The sequence below is a fragment of the Helianthus annuus genome, chromosome 7, assembly GCF_002127325.2.
Source record: "Helianthus annuus cultivar XRQ/B chromosome 7, HanXRQr2.0-SUNRISE, whole genome shotgun sequence".
NCBI classification, from domain to species: domain Eukaryota; kingdom Viridiplantae; phylum Streptophyta; class Magnoliopsida; order Asterales; family Asteraceae; genus Helianthus; species Helianthus annuus.
The window spans coordinates 96744383-96759497 of NC_035439.2; the positions used below are offsets into that span (position 1 = coordinate 96744383).

At 36.9% G+C, this 15115-nt stretch overlaps 2 protein-coding genes across 2 annotated transcripts; one reads left to right on the plus strand and one right to left on the minus strand.

The window, feature by feature from the left end:
• The first annotated feature begins 3812 nt into the window (after positions 1-3812).
• Positions 3813-8327, plus strand: LOC110908767 (caffeoylshikimate esterase). Its single transcript, XM_035975738.1, has 8 exons — positions 3813-4193; positions 5062-5091; positions 5204-5330; positions 5767-5913; positions 6007-6137; positions 6220-6357; positions 6433-6531; positions 7955-8327. The coding sequence occupies exons 1-8, from the start codon at positions 4059-4061 to the stop codon at positions 8171-8173; spliced, it is 1026 nt and encodes a 341-aa protein (XP_035831631.1). The 5' UTR covers positions 3813-4058; the 3' UTR covers positions 8174-8327.
• Positions 8328-9778: 1451 nt separating this feature from the next.
• LOC110908769 (zinc transporter 5) lies at positions 9779-14478 on the minus strand. Its single transcript, XM_022153745.2, has 11 exons — positions 14227-14478; positions 12865-13057; positions 12682-12767; positions 12535-12619; positions 12272-12350; positions 12007-12137; positions 11379-11465; positions 11160-11263; positions 10383-10513; positions 10173-10303; positions 9779-10009 (listed from the first exon to the last, which is right to left on the minus strand). The coding sequence occupies exons 1-10, from the start codon at positions 14283-14285 to the stop codon at positions 10191-10193; spliced, it is 1068 nt and encodes a 355-aa protein (XP_022009437.1). The 5' UTR covers positions 14286-14478; the 3' UTR covers positions 9779-10009; positions 10173-10190.
• Positions 14479-15115: the final 637 nt, after the last annotated feature.

Below are 15115 nucleotides of genomic sequence, written 5' to 3' on the forward strand. Positions count from 1 at the left end.
CCCCCAAAAAAAAAAAACCCCAAAAAACCTAAACCCCACCCCTATAAACCTAAAAAAAACCTAACCCCCCCCCCCATCACACACACACACAAACCTAAAAAACCTAAACCCCCATCCCCAAACCCCCCCCCCCCTAAAAAAAATTAAGGGTAAATTACACTTTTCGGCCTTTATGTTTGAACCAGATTGCAACAGATAGCCTTTAACTTCAATAATCACAGTCACAATCCTTTATTTGCAAAACTCATTACACCTTTCGTCCTTTAACACTAACCATGTTAAAATTTTAAGTTAAGTCTGGTCATGTGACTTACGCATGAGGGTAGATCAGTAATTTTACTCGTTTATTTAAAAAAGTAAAAACAATTACATATGGTTCACATAAATCCACTGGTCATCTTCTTCCTCTCAACTATCCTCCACCCCCTCTCTTTCTCTCTTCAATCAACCTCCACCACCCACCACCGTATCCCAACCACCACCGAATCCTACCACCACAAACCCACCACCACCGAATCCAGCCGACATATACCATCACCACCACCACCTCCGCCTCCATCCACCAGATCCCTAACTCTCTGTCTCTTCTGGTTTAGATCTTTTGGTTTCACCTATCCTCTCCTCTCCTCTCCTTAGATGAGATAGCAATGTTTTAATCTTCAGATATGTTCCCAAATTAAAATATGATTACATCAAAATCATCGAAAACCCAAAACCAAACAACCTCTCCAAAATTAATTCATGAAGACCTATTAAACCCCAAGGCGTCAATAGAAACCAAAGGAGGAGTCCAAAATTAACCAATCTTCACCTTCACAATTTCCACAAATCATATCCTCCATCTTCGATTTCTCCAACCAGAGATCCACAGTACTCTACCACAAAGCCGATTCAGGTAACACCGCTACTTCAAGCCGATTAAGCTAGTTTATCGTCTTCCAATCTCAGATCTGCGACACTCAAGGTTCCGACACCGCCACTACCTTTTGCACCACCGATGACCTCCTGTGCACCGCCCCTAACCGTTTGAAAACTCACCGCCCCTAACCCTTTGAAAACTCTTAACTCCAATCTTATAACTAGATCTAGAATCAGGAACATTGGAAGCCCACGCTCTCCTTATCGGCTCGAGCCACCGGAGGAACCAACGGCTTCGATGCAGCTCATGTCCGTGAAGTGGATCTGAAAACATTGGCATTTTCTTTGCTGGTGAACGTGGTTGTTTTGGATGACGGAGTTGTGATTTTGGATGTTTTTGGTGGTGGAACAGTGGTGGTTTTAGGGACAATGACGGTGTGTTTTGGGCGGCGTGCTGTGTAGGATGACATTGTGGAATGAAGTTTTGTTGGATGATTTATGGCATGTTGAGTATGAATATATGATGTTGGTGTTGGTGTTAAGAGAGAGAAAGAGAGTAAAGGTGAGTATAGGGGAGAGAGGATGGTTTAGGTTTATATTTTTATATAAGTTTTATATTGACATTCTTTTTTTAATAAATCACTATTTTGCCCTCACATAGGTTGCACATGAGCTTACTTAACTGAAAGTTTTAACCAGGTTAGGATCAAAGGACCTACGGTGTAACAGGTTTTGTAAATAAAGGATTGTGGCTGTAATTATTAAAGTTAAAGGTCATCCATTGCAACCCGCTACAAACATAAATGACGAAAAGTGTTATTTACCCAAAACTTAAACCCCCCACCCAAGCTAATGCTAAAAACTAAACCCTAAAGATAAGTCCCACAACTAAATGCTAATTTTTTAGTTAAATCGCGACTTTAGCAACAAAAAAAATAAATAAAAAAACTTATTATAAATACAAAACTGCGGGTTTTAACGAAAAATTAAAAAAAAATGTGTGTTTTTTAAGTAGTTTTGGTTGTGTTCATATTGGTTCTCGTGATTCTCGCAATAAAGGGTGGTTCCTAACGGATCTTTGCCCTATGTATATATATGTGACAAAAATAACAGATATATGTAGAGGGAGATATTATGTTATAAAAATAATTAAATCTGATATAAGTTAATTAGTATTTAATAAACAGGTCAAATTTGAACCAGACTTAAGCTTGAAAAACACCCACGAGCCAATCTCAAGCCTTCAAAACAAAGCTCAAACTGAGCTTGAGCCCAATAAACTAAACGACGGCCTAGCTCGACTCATTTACGCCTATATTTAAACATTATAAATAAACAACAAGTTTTAGCTTAGTTGGTTGTACTTTTAGCTTTGGGTTATTTTAAAAAAAAATTGAATTATGTGGTTTTAAATGTTTATAAATTAGAAAATGATGTGCATTATTAATAAACTAAAATATATATAATCTATTATTTCTCTAATATTTGTTAGATCCAGATATGTAATTAATAATAAATAAAATGTAAAACAAAGAATTATAAAATTCAACATATAACTTTATGTTTTAGAAAATATTTATGTAATTATAATTAAATAAAATATGTCTACTTAATCGTAATTACCCAATAAATATTGCCAACGAGTGGAGTGGTTGGAGAAAGAATTGGTGTTCTTTGTGACTCAGGTTCGATTCCCACTCTCCTCATTATTTTTGCGGCATCCAAGCGAAGAGCAAATACGAGTGGCGCCGGTTCTACTTGGATGGGAGGCGAGATTTTACCGATTATGCCACTGTCGTGCCATCGGGCGGGTGGAGGTCGGGTTTCCGCGCATCTGGGGAGAGCCAAGGGGCTGGCGGCAGTCGGGTAGTCCACCTTGGCCACAACGCCCGGTGTCACGGAAGAAATACAAGATGAGAGGAGCAGGACATTGTCATCTGCAGCTGTAAGTTGTGTGTGTCCGCCACTCTGCTCGCCTCCGCATCATTGTCTGATCTTGATAATGGGATCAAGACAAGACACTGGTCGTTCTACAATGGGAGCTCACACCATGACACGGTCCAGTACAACGAAGACATGATAAAATTCAGAAAAATGGCTTTGGGCACACAAGACTAGGCCAACAGTAAGTACAGCCGGCCCAGGAGTGAATACATATTGCACCCACCTGGGTTAAGTAGTGAAGGGCCGAATACTCGCAAAATGGAGACGGTTAGGTTGCGGTATGACAATCGTGCCTCGAGCGAGGGGTTCTAATGATAATTGTATAAAAAAATATGCTAATTTTTTTGTTTATTTTTAAATTCGATTTAATGAGTTCGTGTACGATTATTGAAGTTGAAAGATTCAAAGGGTTTTGGTTAAATTGGTGAGATTTATGGTCATTTGACAATTGGTTTGAAGGTTATTTTAAAGGTTTGACAAACTAACGTGTGTACACAATGGATTTGTTATAATCGGCACCACATTGGCATCAGGTTTGACAAAATAGTTGTCGTTTGGCATGTTTGCTGTCACTGGCACCACATTTTTCGGCCACATTTTTCGGCTTCTAAATGATATGTAGAATACTATGCCACGAATAGTTATTCTTACTAATATGTGTACACAATGGATTTGTTATAATCCGCGCTAAATAAAAGCTGAGAGACGCAACGACTCGGCTCGATTTAGTGTGACATCCGCGCATGCTTTAACGTGATGTCCGCACGTATTATCCGCGGCGCAACGCCGCGAGGTATTATTCTAGTTAAAATCAAATTAATGGTTAAGGGACTAAAATCCTCAATTTAAAAGTCTAAAGAGGAGGTTGCAAGTTCAACTATAGTAAGGCCACCGATTTTGACATTTTTGTAATTTACCCACAACAGAATTCCAAAATCACCTCATCAATTTTGAATCAATCAATCAACCAAGAATAAGATTTGGTTTCTAGAACACCAAAAAGATAGAATATTATTTAATAATAAATCAACAAAAATGGCATTGAATATTGCAAACGTTACAACAAAGTTTCACGGTAATCATTCCAACAAACCTCCTCCTCATCATCATCATCATCTTAATCATCAGCTTCCTAAATCTGACAACTCAAATTCTTCTTTTAAACGGACCCTTTTGAATCCTTCACATTAGATTCAAGAACACCCTCAACAAATAATAATAATAAAGGAAGAAGAAGAAGATTTGCAGCTGTAAAGATGTTGAAGGTTGAAGAATTAACAGGTGAATTGCAAGAAATACTTAATGCTAATATGGATGATGTGAAACAGAGGCGTCGTGCTCGTGAAGCGTTTAAGGATATTCAGCTTACTGTTGATCATGTTCTGTTTAAGGTATTTGTTTTGTTTGTTGAGTTCGTGATGTGTTGTGTGTGAGTTTGGTTGGTGGGGTGCATTTATTTATTTAGTGGTGGGTTTCATTTGTTGAATATAAAGGGACAGTTGGAAAATGTGTGATATGGTTAGAACAGTGATGGGTGCTAAAAAGTTTTCAGATTTAAAGTTTTGTACAAATTGGATTATTGTTTTGAAGAAATTGGAATTGGGAAATTTGTCTGTTTTTTTACTTTTTATGTGGTAATTGTTCTGGATTAATAGGATTAATATGGGCCCAAAACCCGAGAAATTTTTTATAACTAATCTCATACCTAGTCGTATGCTAAAAAAAACCTGTCTCGATACATGTTCCAAGTGTTTCGGGTTTAGGGTTTTTCTATGGGTTTGGTTTTTATAGCATCCCTAACTATATTTGGAAAAAAGTTAGGATTTTTGGGTTAAAGTTTTCAGATTTAAAATTTTGCCCAATTGGATTATTGTTTTAGGAAATTGTAATAGGGAAAATAATTGTGCATGATTAAGAGTTAATTTCTGCATATGACTAAGCAATAATCCCGTAATACCATACACGCCCCAAACCCGCGAAATTTTTTTATAGTTGATTTCATACCCGGTGTTGTACTTGCATACTAGTCTCATTACACGTCAATGAAGTTTCGGTTTAGAGTTTCGCAGTCGGGTTTGGGTTTTCTTTTTTTTTTTTTTTTTTGTCTATTCGTAATCATATCCGGAAAAAGTTGCGATTTTTGGGTTAAGTTTCATGTCTTTGATGTTGATTGATGTAAGTGTGGTCTTTAATGTAGCCTGTAAAAGAGGTAGATGCCCTTAAAATAACACTTGCTGCTTATTTTTGAATGTTTTACAGACAAAATATGATGGATTGAAGACAAAGGAGGTAAAAATCAAACATTATATTATCATTCAACTAATGGATCCAAAAACTTAAACAATATTGAACTTAATGCTAATGGTATCACTTAATCCCCATTCTCCTGTTTTTATTCTAGTCATATGAGGTGAACTCTAAGGGGGTGGAAATTTTCTCAAAAAGTTGGCTTCCGGAGACGGGTTCTCCCAAAGCAGTGATTTGTTTCTGCCATGGCTATGGAGACACATGCACGTATTTCTTTGAAGGTAACATGTTTTTAACATCCCTTTTTTTCGATGATCATGAAAACCGGAAAAACTTACAGGCCTCACCAATACCTTGATAACTAGTAAGATTACGTAAATCACAACTTACACTGGCTAGGTAGTCTTCAAGATAATTTGCTTCATTATTATTAGTTTTTTTGTGACAATGAGAACCCCTTAGTACCCTCATAACTAGTGGGACCAAGTAAAACACAGCTTGCACTAGGCAGGTGGCCTTCAAGATTAATTGCTTTGTTTTTTCTTTTTTTTTTTTTTTAACCATGAGAGCCCGTTAAGGAAAACTGACGGGCCCTACCAATACCCTGCTAACCAGTGGGACCAAGTAAAGCGCAGCATACGCTGGGCAGGTGGCCTTCAAGATTAATTGTTTAGTTTCGGACATCTAGATTGTAATCAAGTGTGGTAATGCTTACAGGAATTGCGAGAAAGTTTGCTTCATCCGGATATGGAGTTTTGGCCATGGACTTCCCAGGATTCGGTCTTTCGGAAGGTCTTCATGGGTACATTCCAAGCTTTGATGGTCTAGTAGATGATGTTATCGAACACTATTCTAAAATCAAAGGTACACATCAAATCTATAGAGTTTTTTTTCGGTGACCAAAAGACTCGTAAGTCTAATTAACCACCGCGAGTCCATTTTATGTTTGGGTGCTAGAAAATCCAGAGTTGCGCGATCTTCCAAGATTCTTGTTGGGGGAGTCGATGGGCGGAGCCGTGGCAATAAAGATGCACCTAAAGCAACCCGAGTTCTGGAATGGTGCGGTCCTTGTCGCACCTATGTGCAAAGTACTATTTTACCCTTGCCTTCATATGTACTATAATAATACATGATACATGCATACATCATACTTAATCAAAATTATTGTAGATTGCAGATGATGTTGTCCCACCATGGGCAGTAAAGACATTTCTCATAGGTGTTGCGAAAGTTCTTCCGAAGTATAAACTTGTTCCGCAAAAGGATCTAGGCGATATGGCGTTCAGAGACCCGAAAAAGAAGCCTCTGGTTTGTTTATAATTTTGTGTTTTAAGTTGCTAAGTAAGTTGGTGAAAAGTTTGATTAACTATTTAGCGCGTGCAGACGAGCTATAATGTGATTGCTTACAAGGATAGACCGCGTTTGGGAACAGCTATGGAGCTCTTAAACACGACCCAAGATATCGAAAATCAACTTGAAAAGGTATGTGTTGTTGATTACTATTTGGGTGTACATTTTAAATTTAATTATGTGGTTAACTAATATATAATCAGTTACTATAAAACTGGCTAAACAGTGGGGGGGGGGGGGGGGGGGGATCCTGTAAAGACATAAACCCACATATATAAATTGGTTATGCTCGGGTCTAATTGGATTCCGGTTGTATGTAGGTCACACCTAAACGGGTCATGTTTGGGTCGGGGTGTGGGTAATTGTGGGACCCACCATACCAAATTCAAGACTAGAATTAAGTTGGGGTGTAATAAGCCAAGCCGAGATCGACTCGTGAGAGCCGAGTTAGGCCCGGCTTGTTTAATTTATGAGAGCTTAAGCTCGGCTTGTAAGTAGTTTTTCAAGCTCGAGCTTAGCTTGGGCTCGGGTCGTTTACTATATATTTGTTATTTTATTAATTATTAATTAATTTTTTTACATTATTAATCTATATATAATAAAAAGGAAAGTGAATGAACAGTAGTTCATCTAGGGTATATTAGAATATAAGGTATGGGGTGGAGGTTGTGGCGTGGGTTGGGTATAAACGCCCAAGTCACCATCCCGGGTGGGGGGTTTCCGCGTGGCCCCTTGGCCGGGGGTTTTAGCACGGGCGGGGCTATCAAGATGACATGGCGGGATCGTTGGGCTAACCATTGGCCCACGACTATGTGTTTAAAAAAATTTATTTTTTCACTATAAATACTCACGCTTCTATTCATTTTTTTACCACAACTACTCCACCTCTTCTATAATCATCTCTATCTTATTTTTTAAAAAAAATCTCATCCAACCACAATACGAAAAATGAATCCTCATATTCGTGGTTTTGACCCGAACAATCCATGGGCATTCCAAGAAACACCTAGCCCAGCATCCAATCGTCCAATTGCTCCCTTTCTAATACACTCCACGATGCCGGATATGGTTGGTTACGCATCGTTTATCTCAAATCGTTTGAAGAATGATGTCGATCGAAAACACCAATGCCTTTCGCGCAACGCGCGTCATTGAAAAACACTAGTTAATATATATTTATAGTTATAGTTGTCTATATACAACACAATATATATTATTTAGTTATTTTTACCATAATTTTATATATACTAATAATTATGTAAATATGTATATCCAATAAGTTAAAAAAATGATACAGATAATAGGCTCATTTAGACTCACGAGTCTACTCAAACTCGATAAGTAAAGTTCTAGCTTGAGATCATTTCTTAAACGAGCTTATTTTTAGGCCTGAGCTAGCTCTTTAAAGCACGACCCGATTCAACCTTTTAATAAACCAATTTTGAGTGACTCAGCTCGTTTACACCTCTATAATATAATTAACACAAAAAGTTGTAAATTTATATGTTAAACCCATTTACAACCCGTTATCTCATGTGTTTATATGGTGTGGTAGATTTCATTGCCATTGTTGATTCTGCATGGAAAAGCTGATATAGTGACGGATCCATCTGTCAGTAAAACCTTATATGAGAAAGCAAAGAGTTCAGATAAGAAACTTAACTTATATGACGGTTGTTGTCATGCCCTTCTAGAAGGTGAAACTGATGACATCATTCTTAGTGTTTTTAACGATATTATTTCATGGCTTGATAAGCATAGTGCTGCAAAGTGATGATTCTTGGTTTATTCAGCTGTCCTGTAATTTTAAAACAAATAAAACAATTACAAAACACATTTTTTTGGTTGCAATTCAAGTATGTTAGAATTTATTTTATTGTATCTCCTACTCATTTTGTTTTTTATTATGTAATGTAATTTAGGTTAAACGTGTATATTCGTCAATTGTGTAATGTGTGTCCGCTTTAGTGATGTACTAAAACATGTGTATGTATAATCAATAATGCATTATGTTACTATATTATTGTATTAAGTTGTGGTTATTACCACTGGCGGACACAGGAATTATATTCAGGGGGGGCGAACAAGGGCTTTAACTAAATTTTCATGTTGTGCGATCGGGATTTTGCCCTATAAAATACACTTAATTTTTTTAAAGGGTGTGCCCACCCAACCCTCTAACTAGGTCCGCCCTTGGTTATTACTACTGTGTACATGTTGAAAACTAAGGTTAAATAACACTAGTATAACTGAAGGAATGTCGGCAATGTTCATGTGAGATTAGACATCTTTCATGGTTGGTTCATGATGTATGCGAGTGGTGATCAGCAATGTTTTGAAACTTGACTTCTCATTGAACCTGAGATTTCCGACCAGGGGTTGAAAAAATAGATGACTCATAATCAATAACTTTTAAAGGTAGAAAATAGAATGTAGTATAAAAATACAATAGTAAATAACATATGTGATATACGATAATCATTACATATGCGGAAGCTATGTATACAGCTTTTTTTATATATAAATGTCATTTACTCGAACTAAATTGGAACACTACCTCATAGATTTCAAGTGCTTTAAATACAAACTCGTGGCAACTTATATATTAAAATTATTATCCATGTTATCACTTTTGAACACTTCGAATTGCACTTCTTGACCCGTTTAAAGAGTAAGTCATTTTCTTTTCTTTTTTTTCAAATAGCTCAAGCCAGGCTATTATATATAATAAAAAGTACTAAGAGGTGTGAGAAAACTAAAAGATGTCACGTGCACCAAAAGATAAGCGGCAAATGCGAATGACCAAAAATATAAAAGACTACCCGCATTGCAATTTAGAACACGCCAGTTTTTCAAAGCTTTTAAAAAGAAGTTATTCTTTTAAATATAGCAATAATATACTCATAATCAAGTTAACTTTTCGATATAATGATATTTTTTTTGTTAATATAGTAAGTTTTATGAAAGTTATATACAATAAGAAAAGTTTCCACCACAACCCTTTCCACCGATGTCAGCACATCTTTTTGCCACTCACCATAGCCCCTTCGTCGACACTCCGCTTGTCTTTATCTCCGTCTGGAGGTATTTTAGTGATAGGTTCTATAGTAACTACACGATTTTAAGTCTTGTAGTCATTGAAGATTATGTAAATAAGCTATAGTTTTAGTTATTGACTTATTGCTTCTTACAAGAAGACTTTAGATCCAAGTTCCTTGAAAGTAGACCGTCTCAAGTGATGAATTCTTATTTTTATAAGTAAATTGTGTTGATTATTTTTAAAAACCAAGTCGAGCTTAAATCGAGTCGAGTTCGGCCTCAGTTTTCAGCTCAGTTATGTCAATCCAAGACGACCTTGAACTGACCTTTGCTCGGCCTGTGAACAACCCAAATTTGAAGCAAATTGTATACGTACGCAAATTGTAAAAATGACAAAATGGAGAATTCATTTCAACTGTTTGTACATGTAACTTTTTCCAAGAAGCCGAATTTGATTTGTGCCCTGTGCACTGCATCCGTTGTAAGCTATCCTTAAGAATTAATAAATCATTAGTTCTACAACACTTGCTTCCAATATTCTCTCATGATGTGCATAGCCAAAACGACGATTCTGCAACAGAAATATAAAAACTCACAAAACGACCCGAAGTATGACATCAAAATAATCAGATTTTAAGTTGTCATTTCTAACCCGTTTAACAAACAGGTCATGTTCGGGTCAGCCTATTTAGTTAAACCGTCAACCCGTTTAAAATTAGAATAATGAAACAAACCTGTGAGTCTCAAATACTTCATGTTGGAAGAGGAGACCTCTCATTTTGGTCCTCAAAAATCCCGTTTGTAATATCAGTGCTATGCACATTATCTTTTTTCCCACGATCCAAAGACGTTGCTTCGTATATTCCTACAAAATCAAAGTAAAATCGGTTAAACAGTGACGAAAACAAATGTATTTAATATGAAATTGAGGTCCATATACATACCGAATCCTAACAAAGTGCAGCAAATCAAAAAGCCCAGTAACGAGAAGTCCATTTTGTAGAAGATTTCCAAGACAATTAAGCATCCTCCAGCAGCCATTATATGTCTTGGAGAAGAGAAAACCATATGCAGCCTGAAATATTTACCAACATTTAGGTTTTGTTCAAATAGATCGCAGCTCGCTCGTAACTAAACGAGCCGAGCCAAGCTTCCTCGTTTAACTTTAAGCTGAGCTTGAGCCGAAACTGGCTCGGCTTGGCTCCCTTGTAAAGAAGCCCTACTAATATTACAAAAATATCTTAGAAAGGGAAATGAGAGTAAAATGCCATTTTCGTCCCTGAGGTTTGGCCAGTTCTGCGACTTTCGTCCTAAGGTTTGTTTTTCCGCATCTCTGGATCCAGAGGGTTTGAAATCTTGCCATTTTCATCCAGCTCGTTAACTCCATTCATTTTTCTCCGTAAAGTCAGGGGTATTTCCGTCTTTTTTGCTAACTTAAAGGTCAATTTGGTCTTTTTCACTTTATGTGCAAAACCAAATACCCCTAAAAAAGACCGAATTGCCCTTTAAGTTAACAAAAAAGACGAAAATAACCCTGACTTAATGGAGAAAAATGGATGGAGTTAATGGGTCGGATGAAAATGGCAAGATTGAAACCCTTTTGGATCCGGATGCGGAAAAACAAACCTTTGGACGAAAGTCGCAAAACTGGCCAAACCTCAGGAACGAAAATGGCATTTTACTCGGGAAATGAACATAAAACACAAAGTTCTGTAGGATACCTTTCCTCAGCAATGCTGTCCACATAAAATATTAAGATTATGCCAAAGAGAATGGTGCTTGAAAAAGCCCAAGGAGAAAATGGTAATTCCACTTTGGGTGAACCCTGTATGTTGCATGGAAAAGATAAAGGGATTGTATTAAGTGGTAAAAGAGAGTTGTGTATACGTCATTGTATCTAGTAAAACCGTAAAAGTAGCAATACATGTAGCTAAACTTACTACAATCATGTCCCACATGGCTACGGGGAAGAGAAAGCATGTTGCAGATGCAATCGTTATAGCATGAAGCCTCCTTTTCAGCTGATTCTGAAAAAAAAAATGGTACTTTGAAACTCCATTACAGTGTTTGGCGGTTAGAAATTACACAAAAAAGTTTGAGTAAAATGCCGGTTTCGTCCCTGAGGTTTGGCCAGTTTTGCGACTTTCTACAAATGTTTGTTTTTCCGCATCTAGATCCAAAAGGTTTGAAATCTTGCCATTTTCATCCGGCTCGTTAACTCCATCCATTTTCCTCCGTTAAGTCAGGGATATTTCCGTCTTTTTTGTTAACTTAAGTGGCAATTCAGTCTTTTTCACTTTAAGAAAAAGCATTTAGCATGATGTACAAGTATTCAAAATACCCTTAACGGAAAAAAAGACGAAAATAGCCCCGACTTAACGGAAAAAAAAAACGAAAATAGCCCTGAGTTAACGGAGAAAAATGGATGGAGTTAACGAGCCAGATGAAAATGGCAAGATTTCAAACCTTTTGGATCTGGATGTGGAAAAACAAACATTTGGACGAAAGTCGTAAAACTCAGGGACGAAAATGGCATTTTACACAATAAGTTTTTATCTACGTAAATACCTTGAGTGAGATACGTCTTGAGATTACTCGTCTCAACGCTGATAAGATTCCCGCAAGGATAGGAGCTACCATGCTCTTCATATCCAATACTTGCTCTGTCTGGCCCTCGCTGATAGGGCTATCGTTAAATGGTATTTTCTAGTTAAGTCTATCATCAAACGTAAAAGTGATTTTTGTTTAATGATGTATTTTATTTTAGGAGGCGGTGTGGAATAACTGTAACAAATTTGCAAATAATATCAAAGTTCAATTAGTGAGAGGATATAGAACGGAGAATATGTGGCCATGGCCCATCCTTGAGACAAGAAGTAGAACGAAGCTAACATTGCAAAAAGCCCACCAACCTGTTTAGCAAAAAAGATCAGACTCGAAGTGCTGTATCAATTTTTACCATCAAAAAAATTTTGGAACCAAAAGGCGTCGAACAAATTAATTGTCAGGATCGGAACAAAAGGTCTTACAAACGATATCAGAGTTTACAAACACTCACTTATCATAACTGAAATTAACTACGTGTAAAATATTTACCTTTTTAAAGATATGACCTCTCCTTCCATACAACGCTGCAGAAAGTACTCCAAGAACAGCACCCGAATACTCCGCCAAAATAGCCCTGAAATTACACCATTAATAACCGAAGGTACAACCAAGTTTACTGCAAACAGAAAAACCTACCTAACAGGTCCACAGGATTTGAGACCTATTCCCCATAAGATATAGTATAAAGCTGTAATCCCACCGTTAATAACCGAAGGTACAACCTGAAAGTAAGCGGTTTGTCTTTATGTAAGATCTTTCTAAAAAAACTTCTACACCAGATTATGCCTTAATCTAATTAAAAGACAAAGTTCATATTACCTGTGTATTTGATAGCGGTCTCCCCTTCCACGGCTTTTGTAGAACTAAAAAGATAATTGACGATGGAGCAACACAACTGAAGATAAAAAGTACAACCGAAGCTCCTGTCTGAGACAAATATCTGTACATCGAGTACACCGACCATATTCTCAAGAAGTTCCCAATCACATGGATTATTTGCAAGGGAGTATGCCTGTTATACACGCGTTAATCAGTTAAAGCGGCCACTTAGCATAGGACTTCTATAACACAAAACAAACACCTGATTCAACCAAGGTTAAGATACCAGGAAAACACAATTAGGTTTGCAAGCAAGCCCTAGAAAACTAGATTCTTAGATGCTCCTTCAATTGATACTGAAATCTCAACATTTTTGTGATCATTTATCGACCAATGCCGAATCGCCATTTATTTTCTCATGTGAAACATTCAATTAATTACAAGGCCCTCATAACAAGTGATAAGACTAACATTAAACCTCAGTGGATAGTGATGAAAGTAACAACAGCTAAATCAACATGAACATAACGCACAAGTCAACACAAGGTGTAACTATTTCACCAATTCATGTTGAGATGTGTAGGCTTCGGCCCACACTTGTGGACAGCAGAGAATTAGGAAAGGAACATTAGGGCTTGGCCGGCCCTAATTGTTTAGGCCAAATTGATTAGTTTCTTGTTTAGCATGGGGATCAACCCTAATTCTGGTCTATAAATATAATTTCCCGTACTTGCAATTATTATAACTCAATAATAAGAAAACCCTAGTTGCCTCGTTGACGTAGGTTGCACACCGCGACCAAACCACGCAAATCTCTCGTGATCGTTTACTGTTTTTTCTGTTTATTAGTGTTAGTGTGTGCTCGTTTGATCCCAACAATTCACTCTCATAAAACCTCTATCAACAACACACATATATCCTACAACCAATTTCATTCACTTTTAGGATTTTTACCAAATTCTCAATAATCATTTACAATTGAAAACCTAAATTCTTGCATGCTCCTTCAATTGGTAAAACTGAATGTGGGAACAGTGTGATCATTTACTCAACCAATGCCAAATCTCCATTTACTTTCTCATGTGAAACATTCAACTTATTACAAAACCCTAACAATATGTAAAAGGACTATAACACTAAACCTCAGTGAATAGTGATGACTGGTGAGAATGATAAGAGCTAAATCAACATCAATATAACACATAGATCACACAAGGTGTAACTATTTCACTAATTCACTTTCATAAAACCTCAATCAACAACACCTATAACCAATTTCACTCACTTTTAAACAGTTTTCTCATATATTCTCAATAAGTATATACAATTAGGGTTGATAAAAAATCAACAAAACGAATATACCTAAAATTAGCGGTATGAGAAGAGGCTCGATCGTCCGGAGTATGATTTGGGGACATCATCGTGTATACGGTAAAACTAGAATGAAACTGAGGTGGATAGAAGGTTCGAGAGAGTTGAAGTCTATGAGCGAGCAGAAGCCATTGCTTGTTGGAGTTGCAGGGTTTCAGAAACCAAGTTGAATCTCGTAATCAACAAGACGAAGACGACACTCCATATCTGTTTCTTTCATCTTGGGCTCAGATCTTGTTAATGATAACGGTTGGACCTGTTTAGTAAGCTTTGGGGCAAGCCCATTGCATTGCAAATATATTAAATGTTCATTTTAAATTTTAAAGTATTAAAAATAATTAATTAATAATGTTTATTTTTAGATTTATTTATGATATTACTAGTATTATCACCCGCCGCAATGCGACGGGGATTCAGTAGTTATATATCATGTTAGATGAAAAGCACATGTTTCTCACATAACCACGGGCCTGCGTGTAAAACCGAGAAAAAAATAACTAAGTCGATCTCTGACTCGCACGTTGCGACAGACCTATCAAACGGGGAAAAATAGACGCGTTGCGACGGCCATGTCAAACAGGGAAAAAATAGATGAAAAAATGTTGAACCCCACACGCACGTTGCGGCGTGTTAAGTCGGAAATTTAGAACGACGCGTTAAACGGAGAACTTATGAAAGATGAAAAGTACATAAGAGACTAAAGTTGAAAGTAAAAAAAAGTGTTGAGATTAAATTGTAAAAGATGAAAAGCTTTGAGTTGAAAGTAAAAAAAAAATTAAAGGGGTTAAATTGCAAAAGATGAAAACTTCTGAATTAGAAGTGAAAAATCAAATTAATCAAAGGGGTTAAAATAACAAAGATTGAAACTTTAGACTTAAAT

What these genes read in the sequence shown, in the direction of transcription:
- LOC110908769 (XM_022153745.2), bottom strand. Translation starts at nt 14,285, where the DNA reads ATGATGTCCCCAAATCATACTCCGGACGATCGAGCCTCTTCTCATACC. An exon ending in TCTCATACCGCTAATTTTAG is followed by an intron (nt 13,058 to 14,226) that starts GTATATTCGTTT and finishes CGTGTATAACAG; the next exon opens with GCATACTCCCTTGCAAATAA. An exon ending in GACCGCTATCAAATACACAG is followed by an intron (nt 12,768 to 12,864) that starts GTAATATGAACT and finishes GCTTACTTTCAG; the next exon opens with GTTGTACCTTCGGTTATTAA.
- LOC110908767 (XM_035975738.1), top strand. Translation starts at nt 4,059, where the DNA reads ATGTTGAAGGTTGAAGAATTAACAGGTGAATTGCAAGAAATACTTAAT. An exon ending in TTGTCGCACCTATGTGCAAA is followed by an intron (nt 6,138 to 6,219) that starts GTACTATTTTAC and finishes AAATTATTGTAG; the next exon opens with ATTGCAGATGATGTTGTCCC. An exon ending in ACCCGAAAAAGAAGCCTCTG is followed by an intron (nt 6,358 to 6,432) that starts GTTTGTTTATAA and finishes TAGCGCGTGCAG; the next exon opens with ACGAGCTATAATGTGATTGC.